The 26,310-nt window shown below is 40.8% G+C and overlaps 1 protein-coding gene across 1 annotated transcript in view; it reads right to left on the bottom strand.

Annotated features, from left to right (window-relative positions):
* Nucleotides 1-26,310, bottom strand: part of CPNE4 (copine 4) — a gene marked incomplete at its 3' end in the record, with an annotated part of 584,378 nt that overhangs the window by 155,632 nt on the left and 402,436 nt on the right. The window contains exons 4-5 of the mRNA XM_082655513.1: nt 10,125-10,196; nt 1,657-1,731 (exon numbers count right to left, since the gene is read on the bottom strand). Coding sequence (XP_082511639.1) covers nt 1,657-1,731; nt 10,125-10,196 — 147 coding nt within the window. The remainder of the gene's footprint in view (nt 1-1,656; nt 1,732-10,124; nt 10,197-26,310) is intronic.

The raw sequence follows: 26,310 nt of genomic DNA on the forward strand, positions 1-26,310 counted from the left end.
ACAAAGTCTTTCTTAATGTCCCCAGGCAGAATGGATTAACCTTTTCAGGATTCTCTGATTGTGTATCATCCTCTTATGGCTCTAGTATCATTATATCACTTGTTGTTTAAATTGATGTGTCACTTAGATGGTGAATTCCAGGTTGTGCGTGTAAGAGTAGTTCAAAGTGTGCCCTTTTCCTGCCAACTGATGCATAACAAGCATACAACAAAGGTTTGGTAAATGAATGATGAACGAGTGGATAAATGAACAAATAAGAGAGTGAATTAATGAATGCATAAATGGACTGAGTACTTTTTGTAGGTGAAAATGAACTATGCCAGGATATAAACTGCTGCTTAAGGCTATGGGGAATTGCTTGAGTGCTTTACCTTTTTTCAGCCTAATGCCTGTAAGCAATTGTTTGAAAAAGCAGTCCCACATCCCCCTATCGCCTCTTCCTTAGTTGTATGCTTGGAAAATGGAGTCCTTTGTGAATACATTTATGGATATGATGTGCTTTTTGACTCAAGGATATGGTTGGAGGGAAATAATAAATATATGGTGAGGTTGGAGAGGAAACTTTTTTTTAAAGGGGTGGAGACTGTAGAACTTTTTCTGTATATACAAGATTAATACGGCCTGTGATAGGGTGGAAGTTGTGAGATACAACAGAAAGAGTACAGATGGGAGTCAGACTGACATGGGACTCAGTCCTCAGTTTTATCACCAACTAGCAGGGTATGGTGGCCATGAGCACGTGCTTTGCAGACCTCCTACTCCAGGGAGTGTAACCTACCATGGACCCCAGCTGCTGTGCTCCGAAATCCAGCCCTGCCCTCAGTCCGAGGCCAGGCTGCCTGTGGGCTGTCCCAGCCAGTGCTGTGTGTGTAGGGGATATAAAGGCACTCATGGGAGACAAAAGACTCTCTTGCTGGCTAATTTTTGCTCTAGGACTCCTTGATGGCCTTGTGGAACCTTCCTTAGACTACATGGCATTGCAGGAGCTGCCACTTCTCTCCTGCTCTCCTTTACTTATATTCAGACTTACATTGTGGTCTGTCAGCTCTCCCAGATTTCCTCCCAATGTTCCCTACACACGCATTTCTTCTAATAAAATCCTTGCATTGTTAACCCTGTCTTGTTTTCTCTTTCTTGGACTATCTGGATAACACATGGTGTGACCTTAGACAATTACTTCATCTTTGAATCTGTTTCTTCATTAATGTCTAAACAGGGTTAATAATACCTGTTACATGGGTGTTATAAGAATGACTAACTGTGATCATACTTGAAAGGCTCTTAACCAGGTACCTGGCAAATATAGATGCTTAATAAATGTCACTTTTCTTCCCTTTCACATCTCCTCTTTTCCTTTGAAAAGTTCCTGGCACTGGGGTTAAATTGCATTTACTTATGCACATATGACCTGTGGCATTTGGAAAGAAATGAAGTCTTAGTGTAATAAAGTGGTCCTGTTTTAATTATAGTCCTTCCCACTTCTCATTAACTGCTTCTCAATTTGGGGGAAGCTTAACTTTGCAGACCTCTCTGAAATGTTTGATGTGTTTAATAATGGGAGTTGAAAGGGAAAAAATAGCTGTGAGGGAGAACCTTATTAACTTTGTGTGCTAGTTTTATTACTACCTTCGATAAAGCTGATGCCAAACACTTTACCTTGTCATCCAGTTTCCGTGCGTTGAAGGCAAGTTCAACGTAGTCATCATTGCCAGATAATTCCTCAGCAATCACCTAAAGGAAAAAGGACACATCAGGTGCAGTGGCAGTTGGACAACTAAGCCCAGGAATTCATGAACAATTTAGCTCATGTTTGATCCAAAAATCAACAAAGACTGACATTTGGCATGGAGTTTCCCACAACACAGTAAAGATGGTACAGCATCAACAGGTGTACAGGGAACTCCCTAGAACAGACCACAGAAGATAACTAGATCTCATCTGTGCTGAGCATGAGAACATGAGATATGGGGTATAAGCTAAGGGAAGAGGTTTTGGAGGAGCAATTAGGAAGAGCTTCTTCCTTCAAAGGTCACACAGCACTGAATGGCATGTCCATATAATTATATACATTTTCTTCTTTGGGAAGTGACAAAAAAGGAGGAGCAGGCAGCAATATTTCTTCACTGTTTTGAATCACACCAACAAGGGATGGGGAATAAACTGGTCTCTACATCCTTTCCAGACCAACGATCATAAGGTCACCAAAGAAATATTCTAATTCCACTGTTTCAAAAAGACTGTCCTTGGGCTTTGAGTGAGAGAGAGAGAGAGAGGGAGAGAGAGAGAGAATAAGGAACTATACCCTTAACTCTCAAGAACAGAGAATTTCTGACAAAGACTTTGACATAAGTGAAGAGATAATAACCTATCATCTTTTTTCATAAAATATCACTTCCCAATATTGAATAGTGACTCTCAAAACCTTGGAACAGAAACTGGTGGAAAAGAAGTGAGGAGACAGGCCTGAGGAGCAGGGGCGGGAGGTTCGAGACTAAGGTGGTGTGAGAGCCATGTGGAGGACAGGATCTTGGGGCTCTAGCCAGGTGTCAGGGCTATGCCAATGAGGTGGAAGAGCCAAGTTCAGGACACTGGCCCACAAGAGACCTATCAGCTCCACGTAATATCAAATGGCAAAAATCTCCCAGAGATCTCCATCTCAATGCCAAGACCCAGCTCCACTCAATGAACAGTAAGCTGCAGTGCAGGACACCCTATGCCAAACAACTAGCAAGACAGGAACACAACCCCATCCATTAGCACAGAGGCTGCTTAAAATCATAATAAGGCCACAGATACCCCAAAACACACTACCACACGTGGACTTGACCACCAGAAAGACAAGAACCAGCCTCATCCACCAGAACATAGACACTAGTCCCCTCCACCAGGAAGCCTACACAACCCAATGAACCAACCTTAGCCACTGGGGACAGACACCAAAAACAATGGAAACTACGAACCTGCAGCCTGCGAAAAGGAGATCCAAAAAACAGAAGGTTAAGCAAAATGAGAAGACAGAGAAACACACAGCAGATGAAGAAGCAAGGCAAAAACCCACCAGACTTAACAAATGAAGAGGAAATAGGCAGTCTACCTGAAAAAGAATTCAGAATAATGATAGCAAAGATGATCCAAAATCTTGGAAATAGAATAGAGAATATACAAGAAACCTTTAACAAGGACCTAGAAGAACTAAAGAGTAAACAAACAGTGATGAACAACACAATAAATGAAATTTAAAATTCTCTCGAAGGGATCAATAGCAGAATAACTGAGGCAGAAGAACAGAAAAGTGACCTGGAAGATAGAATAGTGGAAATAATTACTGCAGAACAGAATAAAGAAAAAAGAATGAAAGGAATTAAGGACAGCCTCAGAGACCACTAGGACAACATTAAACAAACCAACATTTGAATTATAGGGGTCCCAGAAGAAGAAGAGAAAAACAAAGGGACTGAGAAAATATTTGAAAAGATTATAGTTGAAAACTTCCCTAATATGGGAAAGGAAATAGTTAATCAAGTCCAGGAAGCACAAAAAGTCCCATACAGGATAAATCCAAGGAGAAACACACCAAGACACATATTAATCAAACTATCAAAAATTAAATACAAAGAACAAATATTAAAAGCAGCAAGGAAAAAACAACAAGTAACACATAAGGGAATCCCCATAAGGTTAACAGCTGATATTTCAGCAGAAACTCTGCAATCCAGAAGGGACTGGCAGGACATATTTAAAGTGATGAAGGAGAAAAACCTACAACCAAGATTATTCTACCCAGCAAGGATCTCATTCAGATTTGATGGAGAAACTAAAACATTTACAGACAAGCAAAAGCTAAGAGAACTCAGCACCACCAAACCAGCTTTACAAGAAATGCTAAAGGAACTTCTATAGGCAGGAAACACAAGAGAAGGAAAAGACCTACAATAATAAACCCAAAACAGTTAAGAAAACGGTAATAGGAACATACATATCGATAATTACCTTAAATGTAAATGGATTAAATACTCCAACAAAAAGACACAGACTGGCTGAATGAATACAAAAACAAGACCCATATATATGCTGTCTACATGAGACCTAGGGACACATACAGACTGCAAGTGAGGGGATGGAAAAAGATATTCCATGCAAATCGAAATCAAAAGAAAGCTGGAGTAGCAATTCTCATATCAGACAAAATAGACTGTAAAACAAAGACTAGTACAAGAGACAAAGAAGGACACTACATAATGATCAAGGGATCAATCCAAGAAGATATAGCAAATGTAAATATTTATGCACCCAACATAGGAGCACCTCAATATATAAGGCAAATACTAACAGCCATAAAAGGGGAAATCGACAGTAACACACTCATTGTAGGGGACATTAACACCCCACTTTCACCAAGGGACAGATGATCCAAAATGAAAATAAATAAGAAAACACAAGCTTTAAATGATACGTTAAACAAGATGGACTTAATTGATATTTGTAGGGCACTGATCCTAAAACAAAAGAATACACATTCTTCACAAGTGCCCATGGAACATTCTCCAGGATAGATCATATCTTGGGTAAAAAATCAAACCTTGGTAAATTTAAGAAAACTGAAATCATATCAAGTATCTTTTATGACCGCAATGTGATGAGACTAGATATCAATTATAGGAAAAAATCTGTCAAAAATTCAAAAACATGGAGGCTAAACAATATGCTTAAATAACCAAGTGATAACTGAAGAAATCAAAAAGGAAATCAAAAAATACCTAGAAACAAATGACAATGAAAACACGATGACCCAAAATCTATGGGATGCAGCAAAAGCAGTTCTAACAGGGAAGTTTAGAGCAATACAATCCTACCTTAAGAAACAAGAAACAATTGAAATAAACAACCTAACTTTATACCTAAAGCCATTAGAGAAAGAAGAACAAAAATACTCCAAAGTTAGCAGAAGAAAAGAAATCATATAGATCAGATCAGAAGTAAATGAAAAGCAAATGATGGAAATGATAGCAAAGATCAATAAAACGAAAAGCTGGTTCTTTAAGAAGATAAACAAAATTGATAAACCATTAGCCAGACTTATCAAGAAAAAAAGGAAGAAGACTCAAATCAATAGAATTAGAAATGAAAAAGGAGAAGTAACAACTGACACTGCAGAAATACAAAGGATCATGAGAGATTACTACAAGCAACTCTAGGCCAATAAAATGGACAACCTGGAAGAAATGGACAAATTCTTAGAAATGCACAACCTTCTGAGACGGAACCAGGGAGAAATAGAAAATATAAACAGACCAAACACAAGCAGTGAAATTGAAACTGTGATTTAAAATCTTCCAACAAACAAAAGCCCAGGACCAGATGGCTTCACAGGCGAATTCTATCAAACATTTAGAGAAGAGCTAACACCTATCTTTTCTCAAACTCTTCCAAAATAGAGCAGAGAGAGGGACATTCCCAAACTCATTCTACGAGGCCACCATCACTCTGATACCAATACCAGACAAAGATATCACAAAGAAAGAAAACTACAGGCTAATGTCACTCATGAACTTAGATGCAAAAATCCTCAACAAAATAGTAGCAAACAGAATCCAACAGCACATTAAAAGGATCATACACTATGATCAAGTGGGGTTTATCCTAGGAATGCAAGCATTCTTCAATATACGCAAATCAATCAACGTGATACACCATATTAACAAATTGAAGGAGAAAAACCATATGATCATCTCAATAGATGCAGAGAAAGCTTTTGACAAAATTCAACTCCCACTTATGATAAAAACCCTCCAGAAAATAGGCATAGAGGAAACTTTCCTCAACATAATAAAGGCCATATATGACAAACCCACAGCCAACATTGTCCTCAATGGTGAAAAACCGAAATTATTTCCACTAAGATCAGGAACAAGACAAGGTAGCCCACTCTCACCACTATTATTCAACATTGTTTTGGAAGTTTTAGCCACAGCAATCAGAGAAGAAAAAGAAAGAAAAGGAATCCAAATTGGAAAAGAAGAAGTAAAGCTGTCATGGTTTGCAGATGACATGATACTATACATAGAGAATCCTCAAGATGCTACCAGAAAACTACTAGAGCTAATCAATGAACTTGGTAAAGTAGCAGGATACAAAATTAATGCACAGAAGTCTGTTGCATTCATATACACTAATGATGAAAAATCTGAAATTGAAATTAGGAAAACACTCCCATTTACCATTGCAACAAAAAGAATAAAATATCTAGGAATAAACCTACCTAAGAAGACAAAAGACCTGTATGCAGAAAATTATAAGACACTGATGAAAGAAATTAAAGATGATACAAAGAGATGGAGAGATAGACCATGTTCTTGGATTGGAAGAATCAGCCTTGTGAAATGACTCTATTACCCAAAGCAATCTACAGATTCAATTCAATCCCTATCAAACTACCACTGGCATTTTTCACAGAACTAGAACCAAAAATTTCACAATTTGTATGGAAACACAAAAGACCCCGAATAGCCAAAGCAATCCTGAGAAAGAAAAACAGGGCTGGAGGAATCAATCTCCCTGACTTCAGATTATACTACAAAGCCACAGTAATCAAGACAGTATGATACTGGCACAAAAACAGAAACATAGATCAATGGAACAGGATAGAAAGCCCACAGATAAACCCATGCACATATGGTCAACTTATCTTTGATAAAGGAGGAAGGAATATACAGTGGAGAAAAGACAGTCTCTTCAATAAGTGGTGCTGGGAAAACTGGACAGCTACATGTAAAAGAATGAAATTAGAACACTCCCTAACACCATACACAAATATAAACTCAAAATGGATTAAAAACCTAAATGTAAGGACAGACACTATCAAACTCATAGAGGAAAATATAGGCAGAACACTCTATGACATAAATCACAGCAAGACCCTTTTTGACCCACCTCCTAGAGAAATGGAAATAAAAACAAAAATAAACAAATGGGACCTAATGAAACTTAAAAGCTTTTGCACAGCAAAGGAAACCATAAACAAGACCAAAAGACAACCCTCAGAATGGGAGAAAATATTTGCAAATGAAGCAACTGACAAAGGATTAATCACCAAAACATACAAGCAACCCATGCAGCTCAATATCAAAAAAACAAACAACCCAATCCAAAAATGGGCAGAACACCTAAATAGACATTTCTCCAAAGAAGGTATACAGATTGCCCACAAACACATGAAAGAATGCTAAACATCATTAATCATTAGAGAAATGCAAATCAAAACTACAATGAGATATCATCTCACACCAGTCAGAATGGCCATCTTCAAAAACTCTACAAAATAAATGCTGGAGTGGGTGTGGAGAAAAGGCAACCCTCTTGTACTGTTGGTGGGAAAGAAAATTGATACAGCCACTATGGAGAACAGTATGGATATTCCTTAAAAAACTAAAAATAGAACTACCATATGACCCAGCAATCCCACTACTGGGCATATACCCTGAGAAAACTATAATTCAAAAAGATTCATGTACGAAAATGTTCACTGCAGCTCTATTTACAATAGCCAGGACACGGAAGCTACCTAAGTGTCCATCAACAGATGAATGGATAAAGAAGATGTGGCACATATATACAATGGAGTATTACTCATCCTTAAAATGGAACAAAACTGAGTTATTTGTAGTGAGGTGGATGGACCTGGAGACTGTCATACAGAGTGAAGTAAGTCAGAAAGAGAAAAGCAAATACCGTATGCTAACACATATATATGGAATCTAAAAAGAAAATGAAGAAAAACGGTCAGAAGAACCTAGGGGCCAGACGGGAATAAAGATGCAGACCTACTAGAGGATGGACTTGAGGATATGGGGAGGGGGAGGGGGAAGTTGGGAAGGAGTGGGAGAGTGGCATGGACATATGTGCATTACCAAGCGAAGATCGATGGCTGGTGGGAGGCAGCCGCATAGCACAGGGAGATCAGCTCGGTGCTTTGTGACCACCTAGAGGGGTAGGATAGGGAGGGTGGGAGGAGAGATATGCAAGGGGGAGTATATATGGGGACGTATGTGTATGTATAGCTGATTCACTTTGTTATAGAGCAGAAACTGGCACACCATTGTAAAGCAATTATACTCCAATAAAGATGTTAAAAAAAAAGAAGTCAGTAGAAAAACAACAACAACAACAAAAATATAAGGCCCAATGTAGCTGCATATAGGTTAAACCACTGCTAAATCATGTTACGACTTCACCATGCATTCGGAGGCCGTAATGTGTGGACACCCTTATCAAATTTGTTATGTGGAGACACTGAGCTTTAATTCAATTTTATCTCCATTCTATCTGAGATCAACTTTTCCATTATGAGTTGGGTTCATCTGTTCTGAGTACACATTGGTAGGCTCTGGAAATTTTTATTTTATGCATAATATTAAAGCTAAAAGAGTTGTCTAAAGAGGGAAGGATCCTTCCAAACGTGTGAGCACCTGAAGAGTAGGGAACATGGGTCCAAATACATAGTGAAAACTGAAGAACTACTTGATAAACCAGAAATCATCATATTTACATTTTTCATTCAATTCTCTTTTGTCCCATATCATCTTAATGCCTCTTACACTCCACTTGAGCTGAGGTCTTTAACTATTTTGTGGTTACAGACACCTTTGGAAAGATGATGAAAGTTATGACCTCCATTTGCAAAGCCTAGAAAATTTTGCACATACTTTTAAGTGTTTTCCAGAAGTTATGGAAGCCATTGTTCTGATCCAAGGACACAGGATACAGAGGAGTATTTAAATATTTAAAATTAGGAAGGAGATTAAGTTTTTCTGGGCTTTGTAGAGAAAGGAAATTCCCAAGAAGTCTTAGAGAAAAGTGACAAAATGAGCTTTTGTTCACCTGCGAAAGAACCGTGGCAGATCTCACACCTGGGTTCACCATCCCAAGTCTTATCTAGGATTGTGGGCTTTGGTAGTGAGCCCGTGGGTCCATGGATTTTTAGAGCACCAATGGCATCTTTAAAGACCGTTTGAACCATTTGTTCATGATTGAACATGGCAGTCAAGAATAAGCTCTGACATGACTGTGTCATTTTAAAATTTAATATTCAAGCCAACAAACTCAGCTAAGTGCTTGTGAGAATGGTCCTAAACTTTCACCAGTGGAAATAAAATATTTTTGAATTTTTCCTTTAAAAAATGGCTTAAATTTTTAAAAAATGAATCAGTCACTTTCTAGTTAAAAAGGAATGTTCAGAGGAACTTAGGAGGTTTTCCTCCCGAGACAATCTGCCTTGCAATCAATTCAGATTCTCCTGGTACTTTTTTCTACCTATTACTATTATTTTTTGTCCACACAGCTAAATGGTTAGACTATCTTTCTTAAGGGAGCTAATACAAGATGCCAAAGTTTCAAATACTGGAGTTCTACTTGAACATTTAATATTTTATGTATAAATACTTCCAGTATTACCTTATAGAACATTCTGCAATGACAGAAATGTTCTGTAATCTGCACTGTTCAATATAGCAGTGGCCAGCCACATGGAACTACTGAGCACTTGATACATGGATAGTGGAAGGAATGACTATTTGCTTTTATTTAATTTTAAGTTCAAATAATCACATTGCTACCAAATAGAACAGTGCAGTTCCAAACTATTATATTAGAGAGGAGAGTTAAATGCTGGGCTCTCTCATCCTTAGGCAACAGACCAAACCTTGGACTAAATGATATTAGAGCATTTTTTTTTCTCAAGAAACTGAGAAACAGGGACAGGTAGCTTTTTTTTGGCAGGGGGCTGGGGGGGATAGGTAGCTCTGATGATTTGAAAACTCCAGGCAATTCTGTATTCTTACTGTGCTCAATAACTCCATCTTTGTCCCTTGCTAAAACCTACATTTAATTACAGAAGTGCTTAGTTGAAGTGAATGGCCTCACTTTCAAATCTTTTTTCGTACAATGGAAAGGTCAAAATTGTATTGTCAGGAAGGAGAAAGATGGAAAAAAGAAAGGGCAACTGGGACAGTTGAGCAGTTGTGGGTTCAACTCCCAACATCCAGAGGGTCAGCTTCCCACGTGGCTGGGTCGGACCAGCCAGTTCCATTTTGGGCGCCTGGGCAGGTGGCTGCTTAGGGAGGGCTCACCGTGATGGAGGATTTCCCTGCCGTGTTCCCGTGCTTCAACAAGGATTTGGACAGCTTTCTCTGGGAAACAATCTGTACAAAAGGAAACACAAGGTGGAGATACTAGTCATATACTTGCAGGTATACTCTTTAGTATTTCCCTTACAAAATTTTGCACTTACAGCTCTCCTTGAAATTATGACATCAATGTTCATTTATTTTCCAAGGTTCTTTGACAAACCTCTCCTAAATACAGGTCATTCCCTTCTTTCCTCTTATGGCTTGTGCTGTAAGTGTGAGTGTGTAAGGGATTACAGATAATTCAGTACTAATGGAGGTGGCTTAATCATTGCTGAGACATTTATATTAAAATTAGACAAAACATATTGGATATGTACATTAACATAAAGGAGATGAAGTTTCAGAATGATCTCAAATTAGCACTAAAACCTCTGCACTAAAATGTGCAGAGTGGAGGATGGAGTGAAGGGAGGAAGGAAACTCAAGGTCTAAATATACACTTCCTGTATCGATAACGTCTAGAGTTCTATTTTTACTATATTCAGTAGGAAGCAATAAAGTAAGTCATGAGGAGACTGATGCTCAGACAAGCCAAAAGGAGTAACTGGGGTCCTCTCCACTGGGAGCTATTCTCAGCAGAACCTGCCCCATCCCCTCTTGTTTTCTTTTCTGAGAGGGAAAGGTGGCAAGGCAATGAGGCTCTGATGGGCCTGCACCCCATGATTCCCCATGATTCCCAAAGGAGACAAGGCTTAAAAGACTAAAGTGAAAGCCGTGCTCTGCTCTCAGCAGAGGGAGAGCATAGTCCTCTGCTGTGGGTGGCAGCTTCTATCTGGATGGCCCCAGTGATCCCCACTTCCTGGTGTTCTTGCCATTGTGTAATTCCCTCCCCTTGAGTGTTGGGTGGATCCAGTGATTTGCTTTCAATGAACAAAATACTACAAAAGTGATGGGATATCACTTCAGGGATTAGGTTCCAAAATCACTGACTTCCTTCTTGCTCATCATCTCTCATTCTCTCTCTTAGAGCCTTTGCTCTGGGGGAAGCAGGCTGCTAGGTTGTGAACAGCCCTGTAGGAGCAGCCCACATGGCCAGGAATTGATGTCGCCACTCAACAGCCAGTGAGAACCAGAGGCTAGCCAGCAGCCGCACAACAGCCTGGAGCAGGTTCTCCCACAAGGTGAGTCTTGAGATAACTGCACCTCGACAGCAGCCTTGTGAGAGACCCTGGTCCAGAGGACCCAGCCACGCTGCCCCAACCCCTGACACACAGAAGTTGTGAGATAATAAGTGTTTGTTTTTAAGCTTTCAACTTTTGCAGTAATTTTTAATGCAGCAATCGGTAAAAGTACACATAAGAAAGGGAAGGAGATCACTGTGAAGAGTGGGGACATAAACCCATTCTCTGAAATCCTTATATATTTTGTCTCTGTGTTAGAGCAATAAAAATATTAGGAGTGTGCTAATATCAAATGCAAAAAGTTCAGAGACCTTCCCTAGGCCAAGCAGATTAAAGATCCTAATGTTCAGTCGGCTGTCATCTGAAGAAGGAGTGCTTCTATAAAGAATCACCAGGTGATGATGATGATGTTGATGACGTCAATGAGAGCAATGGGAACTCCCATGTAAGTATACAGATCATGTGGGAGATGCCTTATTCATTCCAAAAATAATTATCTAGTCCCCAAAATATAACAAACTTGGTGCTAGGCACTAAGAATAGAGTGGTAAGCATAGTCAGATGCAATAGCTGACCTCATGGAGCTTACATTTTAGTGGGGGAGATAGTAATAAACCAAATGGTCAAACAAATATAACTTGTCACAAAGGAGACATGCACTGGCCATGGTGGGGACGATGAATGGGGTGACTGAGAGTGGACCACTTATGAATCTCTGGCAGCAGTACAGGTGAGAGGTAATAGTGGCTATGGAGATGGAGAGAAAAGACTGGATTTATGAGATAGTTAGGTGTAAAATAGTCAGAATTTGGAAATGGATTGAATACAGAGAGAGTGGGAGGCATCCTAAAGTATCACTGGACCAGAGAGTTATGCCCTTCAGTGAGTTAAGAGTCACAAGAAGGGGACATTAAATTGGAAGGCAAAGAACAAAGTTTGGGGCAGAAAACAGACTGGAGTAGGTTGAAGAGGAGAGAAAGAGGAAGAAAATGGACAAGAAGAAAATTCTTTCAATGAGTTTGGCTATATAGTGGGGGAGAGAGAATAGACCCTGAGGGGAAGGAGAAATTCAGTAAGTTTTTTGTCTTAGTGGTTATTTTGTTGCTAACTTTACAGCCCCACAAATTTGGTATTATTAATTTCCTTTTATAGAGAAGCAAAGTTAGACACAGGGAGTTTAAGTAACATTCCTAAGGCCATAGAGCTAGGAGGGAGTGTGCCTGGGATTTGAACATAGGTCTGACTCCAGAAACTGATCTCCAGTTACATTATGACTGGTAAGCGAACTCCTAAAACAGGTTCAGAAAATGTGCACAGCTGGATTTGTACTACATGTGTTTGCTTTTAAGACCTAGATCTCATGTTAGTGCTTAAGCCTCAATGTGTAATCATGGAGAAGATGGTAAAGAAATAATCAAGTTAAAGCTTAAGAATGAACTAATCTGGAGACACTGGCTTTGATTAAGTGCAGTGTAGCATAATGATTAAGAACATAGGTTTTTTATTTATAGTTGACTATCAATAAAATGACATGAAAAAATTCAGATGATAAAGGAATTGGCTTTCCTTTCCATAGTTAATTCTGAATTCTGAACTCACCTTTCCCACCCTACTCATTAAGAATGTTCCAGTGCTTTTAGTCCTATTGGCAAAATCATTATCCCACCCCCCCAATTCTCAGATTGTCACTTGTTCTAGAAAAGCTACCATTTCCTAGAATAATGTAGACATTATTTTTTAACTTGAGATAAACCAAAACACAGGAAACACAGAAGACAAACAGCAAAAGGACATTAGAAGACTTTGTGGTTTCTCTCCAGGGGTTTTTCAGTGGGGAGTGGAAGGGAAGACACATGAATAGATGACAAAACAAGGGTCACTGATAAGCAGTAGCCAGGTCAATATCTCTCTAAAGAAAGGTAACAGATTTATTTGGGAACATTATACCCTGTTCCCAAATAAATCTGGTCTCAGAAATACTTTGGTCCACTGTTGCTGCGTTTCATCCACATTGGTTACCTACCCCAATAACTCCAACTGACCCCAACAACCTTGTCAGCCCTGAGATGATCCATGCATTGGGTTACCAGGTATTGGTAGACTGTCATTACAGACTGTGTCTTCCAAGATCCACATTCTCTTTCTTCAAGGAAGACCAAGGATGGTACCAGGTCTTTCTCACTCTTTTTTAGAAATGCCAACGTTTCCATTTGTAGGGTCTGAAGAGAATGCTACCACGTACCACCTCCTGCCTTTTACAAATGCTAGGAAGACAAGCAATTTCCCAGGAAATATTCCTTCTTAAGAAATGGTCATATGGGTAAATAAGTGGCTAATCAAGCAGGCATTCAAACAAACATTCTACAGCCCCAGGCCTCCAACTCAGCTCCAAAGAATGAGTAATAATCAAGGTTTCAAACCTTTCATTGTAATAATGATTGATAATGAGTTGCCATTGGCATTGCCATTCTTAGGACTTCGAGCAAAAATAGTAGGATGCCCAGCTGAAGCAGCGATCTATAGAGAAAAGTCTATTTGTTGCCAATTCCCTTCTCACACAGGCTTTGTTGCACCTGAAGCAACTGCATCATACTCAAAAACAGCCTTAGGTCATGTCAGAGGATGAGGGGTTTAGAGTGACAAGAACTTACACTTGTCCCAGCTGATACTGAGGCCAACAAATAGGCAGCATTTAACACTGGGCTAAAGGGGATGCACTTGTCAGAAGTCCTCTAATTTGATTCTTCTCACCCTATAGTGGGGTCACAGTTGCAACCCTTAGACTTCAACGGAAGGATGAAATATAGGGGGAGGAAACACTCTTATTAGCAAAGTCCAATCAGAGGGACATTAGCACCATCAAGTCCCTGATCTGCATTCACACATGGATCTGGGGAGGAAGTGCTTCTCTCCCTGTGAAGTGGGCGGTATTCTAACAGTAGGGATCCTCATTTTCAGGGAAGTCCACTGTTTCATTTAGATAAATGGGAACAAAACCAGGAGAATAAAAAACATTTTGGTCAATATTTCAACAAGTGTTTGTTCATCTGGACTTGCTTACAAAGACTTTCAAAACAGTCATTTTGGGAACTAGACATTCGTCCTTCATGAGATCTCTTTTACTGAAAATATCTTCAGATTATTTCTGGAAATTGCTTTAAGACTCTATTGCAAAAACAAACATTTATTGAACATCTTTTCTGTGCCAGGCACTGTTCTGAGATAACAGTGGTGGACAGGTGAAAACATAATTACAATACTTGACATTCATACCTCTGTTAGCCAGAATTGATAATGCCCAAAGCATGTGTCAGAGAACTTTCGTTTATTAAAAGGTAAGTAAATATTGTATGAAAAAGTCTTTGTGTAGATAAGTCTGGAAATCACACGATTAGAAAAAGTTTGACATCTTTAACTGCAGGATATTAACAGAGCTTTAGTTGTGAATCACCCTGAGCACAGCCATGGAAGGAGCATTCTTTATACTTTTTTGACCCCAGAACCTTTTGTCAAGGAGAATCCCTGGTGTTCTGAAAACTAGCAATTACTACTCCCATCACTACAGGGTACAACCAAGGGCTCCTGATGACTCCTGTAGCAACAGAGGGGGACAGGTCCAGGTCCTCTCAGGCCTGACTCTTGTGGGCTCCCAACAGCCAGCATTGGCATCTCTTTGCCTACAGGTTCTTCTGGAGTTTGTGCCCACTGTCCACAGGAACAGTAAGCTGAAAGTGGGGGGGATTAACACCCTTGGGAGTGGAGTCAACCAACCGATGGGCTTTGGCACAGAAATCTCCCAGCTCCTTTAGCCCAGGGTTGGGGGTAACTCTGCGGTGTTTGTTCTGCACAGAAGCTGAGTTTTCCCAGTGGATGGAGCTCCAGTTACTCCCAGTGGTGAATCCTTAGACATCAGAGCCTTTGTTTTATTGGCCACTCCCCCTTTCCTGCCACTTCTCCACTCCCTTTCTAGTGTTTCCTTCACTTTCCAAATAATCTACTTTCCAATCCTTGTCTGCTTCTGGGCGACACTACCAAAATTCAACTCTGTGTCAGATAATGTATTGAGCATTTCACATATATTATCTCATTTACTGTCATTTAATGAGCAAAACTCTCTCTTGCCCCAAGCAACTGGGATGAGGGAAGCAAGGCTTTGAGAAATTGAGTTTATCTAAGGTCACATAGCATTATGGACTGAATTGTGAACCTTCCCATCCCTCCTCCCCTTCATATCTTGAAGCTCTGACCCACAATGTGACTGTATTTGGAGACAGGGTCTATAATGGAGATAACTGAGGTTAAATGAAGTCATAAGGGTGGGACCTTAATCCAACAGGACTAGTATTCTTATAAAAAAAGGAAGATCCATCAGAAGTCTCTCTCTCTCTCTCTCTCTGCAATATGTACACCAAGGAAAGGGTATGTGAGGACACCATGAGAAGGTAGCTGTCTACAAGCCAGCAGGAGAGGTCTCACCACAAACTAACCCTGCTGTCACCTTGATCTTGGAATTCCAGCTTCCAGAACTATGATAAAATTGCCATTGTTTAAGACACTAGTGTGTGATATTTTGCTATGGCAGCCCTAACAGGTTAATGCACATAGCTTATAAGAGTTGAAGCCAGGATTCATTCCTTCACTGAGTATCATATTTATTGAGCATCTATTATGTGCTGGGTATTGAGAATAAAATGATGGCACAAAGACAGGCACAAAATTGCCCTTCCAGATGTAGTCACACAAAACCCATGTCAAATTCCAACTCTGCAAGGAGAAGTAATGTCATGCCGTGAGAGGGGGGCTCACCAGATCCAGGAGGTCAGGTAAGGCATTTCTGAAGAAACTGCCCCTGACCTGAAGGCTCATGGATGATAACTGAGTAGTCAAAGAGGAGAAGGAATAGTAGGTACAAGGGTATATATGAGTATGAGGAGCAGGCTGAATATGAGGGACAGAAAAGAAGACTTTTAATTTATCCTCGGAGACCAGGTTCTTGGCCATGTTGTCCTCTGATTCACACTAGGTACTTTAGCAACGTTGGCTATGGTAGGTAAAAAATGACTCCCTAAATATATCCATACCCTAAATCGCTGAAATCTGTGTGTATTACCTTATATGGTGAAAAAAAACAGTCTTCACAGTATAATTAAGTTAAGGATCTTAAAATAGGTAATTTATCCTGGATTATTTGGGTAGACCCTAAATGTAATCTCAAGTGTCCTTATAAGAGGGAATCAGAGGGAGATATAATTTATGACATACACTCAGAAAGGATGAAAATATGAAGACAGAGCAGAGAAATACTTGAAGATATTTGACATGACAAGGAATGGATTCTCCCCTAGAGCCTCCAGAGGGAGCACGGCCCTGCTGACACCTTGATTTCAGACTTCTGCCCCCAGAACTATGAGAGAATAAATCTGTGTTGTTTCAAGCCACCAAGTTTGTGATAATTTGTAACAGTAAACACAGGAAACTAATAGACTGACTTAGCCCAGGTTCAAAGTTCCAGGAAAAGATGTCATGATGGCTTCAGTGATGACTGATTTTAGGGAAATCCCTACCTTCCCATTTCCCTCCCAAGACTGCTGGGCAATATTACTTCACCTGATAGAAGTCAGACCCTCTCAAGATAAATATACCTGAAGACCCTGGCCTTGACACTCTTCCTCTTTCTCCTGGTCATATCTTGCTTCCACCACTGACCGAAAGGAGCCACAATCCTATCTGAGCACAGGATAACCGCTGAGAACCTCGGCATCTTGTGTGCACTACCAATAAAGGGAAGCCTTAAAATGGTTTTAAACATCATTAAAAAATAGCCTTTAAGAGCTATGCTTTTTCTTATGCTGTTCCCTTTGCCTAGGATGACTCATACCTTCTCCCCTCAATTGGCAAATTTATTCATTTTTAAGATCTTCATTAGAAGTTTGGAATGGTTGCTATGGTAGGAGGGATGTGAAGTCACCTGTGGGATGGAGAACTATTCCTTCTGCCCTCACGCGTGTCCTCCCCTCCTCATCCTAGCTGGTTCCCTGCAGCAGCAGCAGCAGCAGCAGCAGCATGGCCTGGGTTGCTAGAAATGCAGGCTTTCAGGGCCCACCGCAGACCTGCTGAATCAGAATCTGCATTTTGATGAGGTTCCCAGGTGACCTGCATGTACATTAAAAGTGAGAAGCACTGAGCTAAAAAGTAAGAATTGCACTTTGACAATTTCAGTACAGTATGATCAGATTTAAAGGATTTCTAGAAAAGGGCTTTAAGATGAATCTGTTCTGCTAATTTAGACTTTCATTAAAGGTAAAGCTGTAGGAGCTAAGAAGCTTTTTCAGCCATTCGGGGGAGAGAATGGTGACACACGTGTGTACGTATGTTTTATGTAAACCCAGTCTGGTCCTCAGCTTCCCAGTGGAGACCTACAGAAGGACCAGCCTAGAGAGAATGATTCCAAGTGACAGGAGTGATGGGTAATCTGCTTCCTTGGGCTTCCTGTCTTGAGATTTCTATTAAGCAGGGTTCTAATTACTTCAAGTGTAATTACAGACTTTTACCCTTTCTCTGACTTCATTAGTAAGGGACGGAAAGAGTTTCGGAGAGAGATTTACGGACTGCCTGTGTATTAATTATGCACCTTTGCCTCCTCATCACAAATGACCTGGTCCAGAGGCCACCTCCCCACACTCAGTTAAGCTGTACCACATGGCGATCAGGAGAAAGAGAAAGAGCTGCGTCTCCAAGCAGCTGCTGCCTAGGGTAGGGCACTGTGTCAGGTCAAGGGCACAAGGCAGCTTTTCAACCATTGCCTTGGCAGGCTGTGACTCGTCTTCAGTGAGGCTGGCAACCAAACACTAATAGTCCACAGGATAGAGGAGGATGGGAGAAAGCCCCTGACTATTTTTAAGCGAAGTATGCAAATTCCAGCTTTCAGGTTGTTAGATTAGGTTAACTAGGTTGTTAACAGGTGAAGAGACCAGAAGCTCAAAGACAACTAAGGTAATAAAGCTACTGAAGAGTCATGATACTACTGCAGGAAGAGCACTTACTGTGTGCCAGCTACTGCTCTGAAGTGCCTTGTGTGTACTAATTAATTTAATTCTCATGACAGCCCTATGGAGTAAGTATTATGCCCATTTACAGATAAGAAAATGAAGTATAGAGAGTGTATTGGTTTGCTAGGGCTGCCATAACAAATTACCACAAATTTACATAAAACAACAGAACCATATTCTTTCACGGCTGCAGAGGGCAGAGTTTGAAATCAAGGCATCTGTGGGGGTCGTGCTCCCTCTGGAGGCTCTAAGGGTGATTTCCATATCTAGTCTCTTCAGTGTCTGGTGCCTGCCACTGTCCCCTGGCCTGTGGCCGCATCACTCCACCTCCTTCACGAGACCCTCTCCTGTCTGCGTCCCTCCTCTGTGGTTCCTTTATAAGGACAGTTGTCGCTGGATTTACCCCACCTGGATAATCCAGGATGAGCTCTTCATCTTGAGATCCTTAATTAGATCTGCAGAGACTTTTTGTCCAAATAAGGTCACATTCACAGATTGTGGGGCTGAGGATGTAGACATATTTTGGGGGGCCACCATTAGGTCCACTACAGAGAAGCTAGGTGACTTTCTCAAGGTTCTACAGCCAGGAAGTAGCAGAGTTGAGATTTGAACCCAGTCAGTCCAGCCCAGAATCCATCCCCTCTCTGCTGCCTCCCATAAATGACAGAGGCTGGACTTGATCCTGTGCTAAACTCTGCCAGATGTATGCAGTGATTCACACTCACTCCTCGCCCTGGGGGAGCTGACCTCAGAGGGTCATTCCCTCTCCCTCAGACCACTGCAGGGGCCACTTAACTCGTCCCCTAGATTCACTCTTGCTACATAATGTAAAGTAAGAGCCACACATGATGATAAAGAAGATGTGGTGTGTGTGTGTGTGTGTGTGTGTGTGTGTATAATGGAATATCACTCAGTCATGAAAAAAAATGAAATAATGTAATTTGCAGCAACATGGAGGGACCTAGAGATTATCATATTAACTGAAGCAAGTCAGACAGAGAAAAACAAATACCATATGACATCACTTATATGTGGAATCTAAAAAACTGATACAAATGAACTTATTTACAAAACAGAAATAGACTTACAGACATAAAAAACAAACTTATGGGAGACTTCCCTGGTGGTCCAGTGGTTAAGAATCTGCCTTCCAATGTAGGGGATGCAGATTTGACCCCTGGTTTGGGAACTAAGATCCCATGTGCCACGGGGCAACTAAGCCCATGTGCTCTGGAACCTGCATGCCACAACTAGAGAGAAGCCCACACACTGCAACGAAGAGCCCGCTCGCCTCAATGAAAGATCCCACATGCCGCAATGAAGATCCTGTGTGCCACAACTAAGACCTGACACAGCCAAATAAATTTTTTTAAAAACTTATGGTTACCGAAGGGGAAAGGGAGGGGAGGGATAAATTAGGAGTTTGAGATTAACATATACACACTACTATATATAAAATAGATAACCAACAAAGTCCTACTGTATAGCACAGGGAACTATATTCAATATCTTGCAATAATCTATAAGGGAAAAGAATCTGAAAAAGAATAGATACATAATGAATCACTTTGCTGTATAACTGAAGCTAATACAACAGTCTTAATCAACTATGTTTCAATTAAAAAATTAAAATAAATAAATTAATAAAAAGAAAAAGGTCACACATGAGGGTCCAAATGCTGAGCATGGTGTAGGACCAGGCAGGGTAACCTCTCCAAGCCTCAGTTTTGTCTTCTCTGAAATGGTGATGATACTATCCACCCCACTGGTTTATCATGTGCATAATGAGTAGCAACAAAATCCCAGCATCAGGCCCACAGAGATGCTTATGAAATGCTCCTTCCTCTTCTCTTCTCTCCTATCTAATCAATTCCCACAAAGAGATGATTATAGTCATTGATTGGCTTGGACTGGGGTTCTGGCAGTGGAGGGGAAAGAGAGGTAGAGAGTAAAGATATTTAAGACACTGAGTTGATGGGGCTTTGGGAAAGGCTGATGGGTGGGCTGTGGAGCAGAGGGAGTGAGTGAGTGGTGCACGGGAAGGCTCCTCGGTTTTGGGTCTCTGCATCTGGGAGGACAGAGCTGTCATTCCCTGAATGGGGCAGATGGAGGCTGTGGGCAGGGAGAGCAAGAAGACATGGTGAGTTTGATGTGGGGTTGTTGAGTCTGAGGTGCCTGTGGTCATCCGAGTGGAGTCAGTATCTAGATACTGTTGGATACATGAATCTGGGGCATGGAAGAGAGGCCTGAGCTGGGAGTTTCCAACATGTGGATGATAAATGGAAGGGCAGGAGCTGAGGAGGAAATATATGAAGGAAAGAAAGGAGTGGTCTGAGAGTGAGGCAACCTTCCCCGGCTGAGAACCACAGCAATGTCTTCTCACTACCTGCAGCCTCTGAACACACCCTGTGGGGACCCAGCCTCCTCCATCCCATGGGTGAGGGCCTGAGGGATCACAGGCTGTGTCCTCCATGCTCAGCCTGGGGCTATGCTCTGTGGGGGACAGCCAATTCAGGGCAGGGGCTGTCTTCTTTTCTGTGTGCTGATGGAGGCATCAAAAGGAAGAATATTAAAAGTACAAGGCATACACTAACAATGAAATATCAGAAAGAGAAATTAAGGAAACAATCCCATTTACCATTGCATAAAAAGAAGAAAATATTTAGGAATAAACTTATCTAAGGGGGCAAAAGACCTGTACTCTGGAAATTATAAGACACTGATGAAAGAAATTGAACATGACACAGTTGGAAAGATATACCATGTTCTTGGATTGGAAGAATCAATATTGTTAAAATGACTATACTACCCAAGGTAATCTACATTCAATGCATTTCCTATCAAATTACCAATCACATTTTTTCCCAGAACTGGAAAAAAATTTAAATATTTATGGAAACACAAAATACACTGAATAGCCAAAACAATCTTGAGAAAAAAGAATGGAGCTTGAGAAATCACTCTCCTTGACTTCAGACTATACTACAAAGTTACAGTAATCAAAACACTATGGTACTGGCATGGAAACAGACACATAGATCAATAGAACAGGATAGAAAGCCCAGAGGTAAACCCATGCACTTATGGTCAATTAATCTACAATAAGGGAGGTGAAAATATACAGTGGAGAAAAGATAGTTTCTTCAATAAGTGGTGCTGGGAAAACTGGACAGCTTCATGTAAAAGAATGAAATTAGAACATTCTTTAACACCATATACAAAAATAAGCTCAAAGTGGACTAAAGATCTAAATGTAAGACAGGATACAACACAACTCCTAGAGGAAAACATAGGCAGGACACTTGTTGACATAACTTGCAGCAATACTTTTTGAATCCATCTCCCAGAGTAATGGAAACAAAAGTAAAAATAAACAAATGGGACCTAATTAAACTTAAAAACTTTTGCACAGCAAAATAAACCATAAACAAGTGAAGTAAGTCAGAAAAAGAAATACTGTATGCTAACACATATATATGGAATCTTAAAAAAAGAAAAAAAAGGTTCTGAAGAACCTAGGGGCAGGACAGGAATAAAGACACAGACGTAGAGAATGGACTTGAGGACACGGGGAGGGGAAAGGGTAAGCTGGGATGAAGTGAGAGAGTGACATGGACATATATACACTACCAAATGTAAAATAGATAGCTGGTGGGAAGCAGCTGCATAGCACAGGGAGATCAGCTTGGTGCTTTGTGACCACCTAGAGGGGTGGGATAGGTAGGATGGGAGGGAGATGCAAGAGGGAGGGGATATGGGGATATATGTATACGTATAGCTGATTCACCTTGTTATAAAGCAGAAACTAACACACCATTGTAAAGCAATTATGCTCCAATATAAAGAAGTTTAAAAATAAAAAGAAACCATAAATAAAACAAAAAGACAACCTATGGAATGGAAGAGAATATTTACAAATGATGCAAGCAACAAGGGATTAATTTCCAAAATATACAAACAGCTCATACTGCTCAATATCAAAAAACAAAACAAAACTCTAAACAACCCAATAGAATAAATGGGCAGAAGACCTAAACAAATAGATATTTCTCCAAAGAAGACATATAGATGGCTAACAGGTACATGAAAAGATGCTCAACATCGCTAATTACTAGAGAAATGCAAATCAAAACTACAATGAGGTATCACTCACAGCAGTCAGAATGGCAATCATTAAAAAGTCTACAAATACACGTTGGAGAGGGTTGCATTAACATGGGAAGATATATTTTTTATGTGAAAAAAGCAAGTTACAAAAAGCATGTATAAGTCACCAGATGGTTGTTTTTTAAAAAAGAACTGGATGTATATGCATACATAAAAAAAAATCTAGAATAACATGCACCAGAATATTTAAAAGCTATCTGTCAATGTTGGGATGTGGGCCTCATGGTCCTCCAGCAGAGCAGAGGGAGGGTCTGGGGGTCAAAGACCTCCAGCAGTTGTCAGAGCCCAATATCCGCTGAGTGGTCCCATTTCCACTGGGGCTGTTGTCTTGTTCTGCACCTGTACTGTCTTAGAACCCACTCACCTGACTGTGGTGTGCTCCTTCCTATCCCACTTACTCCAGGCCTGGGCCCAGATCAAGGATCCCTGCTTGCCTGTGGCTTGATTAGTGAACTCTGGGACACAGAGATTTAAACTTCCCATCCTCATGGGCCCATGAGGGTTCTTAACTTATTGATTATTAGCACTCCAAGCCCTCCCAGGTCTCTTCTGTAATCAAAAATAATATTACAAAATGTCAGAACCACATGCAGAATAGGATGGGTGAGGCAGGCTTTATAGAGGTCATTTCCTAGTTGTCCTCTAAATCTTGTGTTGAAAGTGCTGGTGCTTGTTACCCACAGGCCAAGGCAAAGAAGTGTCCAGGAGCTGCAGTGGGGACATCATCTGGGAGTCGGGAGGCCTGGGTTTAACTCCCCGACTTGAAAATGGCTTGCACTTAAGCAAGTCACTTCAAGGTTCAGGTGCTTAGCAGGAAATGTGGAAATATGGTACTTTCCCCTCAGGGGTTCTGTGAGAATGAAATGAGATGTTTGGTGCAGTTTTCAGCATAAGGTCTGGCAGTATATAAGAGCAGTCACTCTGCCCTCTGCCTAGACTGCTTTCCTGGATTTCTCTGCATGGCTCATGCCCACACTTTTTTCTGGTCTCTGCTCATAAAGGGCCTCCCAGACACTCCTATCTAAATGAGCACCTACCCCCTTCCCATCACTCTCTATCCCTTACCCCATTGGGATTTTCCTTCACAGGACTATCACTGTCATTATTTTATGTAGGAACAGGTAAGTTCCATGATAACAGGGCTTTGTCCCCTTTTTTCACAGCTGACGCCCCAGGGTCTAGAAGAGTGTCTGGCTTACAGTAAGTGCTCAATAAATGAATGAGTACATACATATTTATTTGAATGAGTGAATAAATGTATATTAGCTTTTTATTATCATTGTTGGCATTGATGTGTTTATTCACTGAATGAATGAATAAATGAATGAGTACATGTCAGTTATTTTTATCTGATTGTTATCCTTAACTGGTACATAATGTGCCCATGGAAGGGTGAGGCCTGAATACTGTAAGCTGTTCAGACTCTGTGGTCCAGGAGTATTGCAGATAAACACTCACAAATGAGGTGTCTATTTGCAGATGGCTGTCACAGGTCTTCCTGAGCTGGGAGAAAGATACAGGAGTCAATTTATCAACGTGTGGAAAAGGTCACTTCCTTCTTGACCTCATTGAGCAGTTTACAGTGATAGCACTTAGGGAGAATTACTCTCCAATTTTTCCAATCTGCAAAGGGTTGTAGAAGTGGGGGTGATACTGGCCTCAGGTAACTCAGTACCTGGGATACAACAAGGTCCCCAGATATCAGTCTCCTCCCTTCAACTGAGCACTTATAAGAAAGTCAGTAGGGGGACATTTGTAAAGGGATATGGATCTTTTTCTTATTAGGTATATGAAACAGAATCCCAGAGATAGTGCAGCCTGGGGGTGAGGGAGGAAGAGCTTAGTGCTCTGACTCTGAATCCAAATGCCTGTTGTTGCATCTTGGCTCTGCCACTTAGGAGGTGTGGATCTTGGTCTGGTGTTGATGATGATGATAATTGTGATGATGATATTGATAGCATCAAGCTCACAAATGTCTGGCATATGATCAGCACTTGGTAAATGTCAGCTATGAAAATGATTTATTATCATGAAGGGACTGTAAAAAATATTGTCCTAATTGGGACACTTGAAAATGAAAGGGAACAGTGTTAATAATTAAACCATGACAACACGTGTGAACTGGGGCAAATGGAGTCTAGGTTACGGTATCTTTATGGGGGTACCTCACATGCAAAGATGAATTCTCCCTCCTTGGAAGTATTTAAGCAGAGGTTGAGAGCTGACTCCTGCACTGTGCTGGCTGAACTCAGCTGGACTTTTGTCTTTTCATATTCCACTGGAACCCTGTCTGCAAGTTCACTGTAATATTAGTTTTCCTGGTTCGAGTCTCATTGTGGGGAGAGAGGTCTGGAGGATTTCCATTCCTTTGTTGCTGATAACTGCATTGGGAGTGTGTGCTGACCTCAGCCCCCTGGTGGGCAGACACCAGGGAAGAGTGGGTGAGCACTATAATCAGCTCACTCTGGGCCTTGCCCGACCTGCCCAGGTGGACAGAGGAGCCTCAAAGGCTCACCTTCCATCCAAAACAAAGTTAATGAATTCACACTCGTCCTCATTTTGCCCTTGAATCTGAAACCAAGACTCTTGGGAATGATTTTGTAACCCAAGTAGTTATTGTTTTTTCTCCTTTTAAACTTCATTAGTTTAATTCAAAATAAAAATATTCTCTTTCTCAAATTAGGCTTGAACTGGAGATTCTGGACTTTGGGGGAATGTCAGAACCTCTTTGCAGTTCCAGTGAAGTTTCCTTAACTTATTCGTTATTAGTGCTCCAAGCTCTCCGGGGTATCTTCTGTAATCAAAACAGTATAACAAAGGATCAGAATCGGATTACCCAAGGAAAACTTCCTCCCTGTGGGCAGTGAGGTGGGAATCAAGGCTTTACCTGCAGCATCTGCAAAGTTCTTTCTCAAAAACCTAACAGAAAGCACAGCCTCATCATCAAAAAGTTCACAAATAATAAATGCTGGAGAGGGTGTGGAGAAAAAGGAACCCTCTTACACTGTTGGTGGGAATATAAATTGGTGCAGTCACTATGGAGAACTGTATGGAGGTCCCCTAAAAATAGAATTACCATATGATCCTGCAATCACACTCCTGGGTATATATCTGGAGAAAACTCTAATTTGAAAAGATACATGCACCTAAATGTTCATAGCAGCACTATTTACAATAGCCAACATGGAAGCAACCTAAATGTCCATTGAGAGATGGATGGATAAAGAAGATGTGGTACATATATACAAATGGAATACTACTCAGTTGTAAGAAAGAATGAAATAATGCCATTTGCAGCAACATGGATGGACCTAAAGATTATCATACTAAGTGAAGTAAACCAGAGAAAGACAAATATCATATGATATTGCTTATATGTGGAATCTAAATAAAAAAAGGTACAAATGAACTTATTTGCAAAACAGAAATAGAGGGCTTCCCTGGTGGCACAGTGGTTAAGAATCCACCTGCCAATGCAGGGGACACAGGTTCGAGCCCTGGTCTGGGAAGATCTCACATGCCGTGAAGCAACTAAGCTCGTGTGCCACAACCATTGAGCCTGCGCTCTAGAGTCCGCGAGCCACAACTAGTGAAGCCCGCGCACCTAGAGCCTGTGCTCCACAAGAAGAGAAGCCACCACGATGAGAAGCCCATGCACCACAACAAAGAGTAGCTCCCGCTCACTGTAACTAGAGAAAGCCCGCGGGCAGCAGTGAAGACCCAACACAGCCAAAAATAAAAATAAACAAAATAAATAAATTTATATATATATATATATATATATATATA

Source organism: Grampus griseus, assembly GCF_964374135.1.
Source record: "Grampus griseus genome assembly, chromosome: 5".
Taxonomy (NCBI): Eukaryota; Metazoa; Chordata; class Mammalia; order Artiodactyla; family Delphinidae; genus Grampus; species Grampus griseus.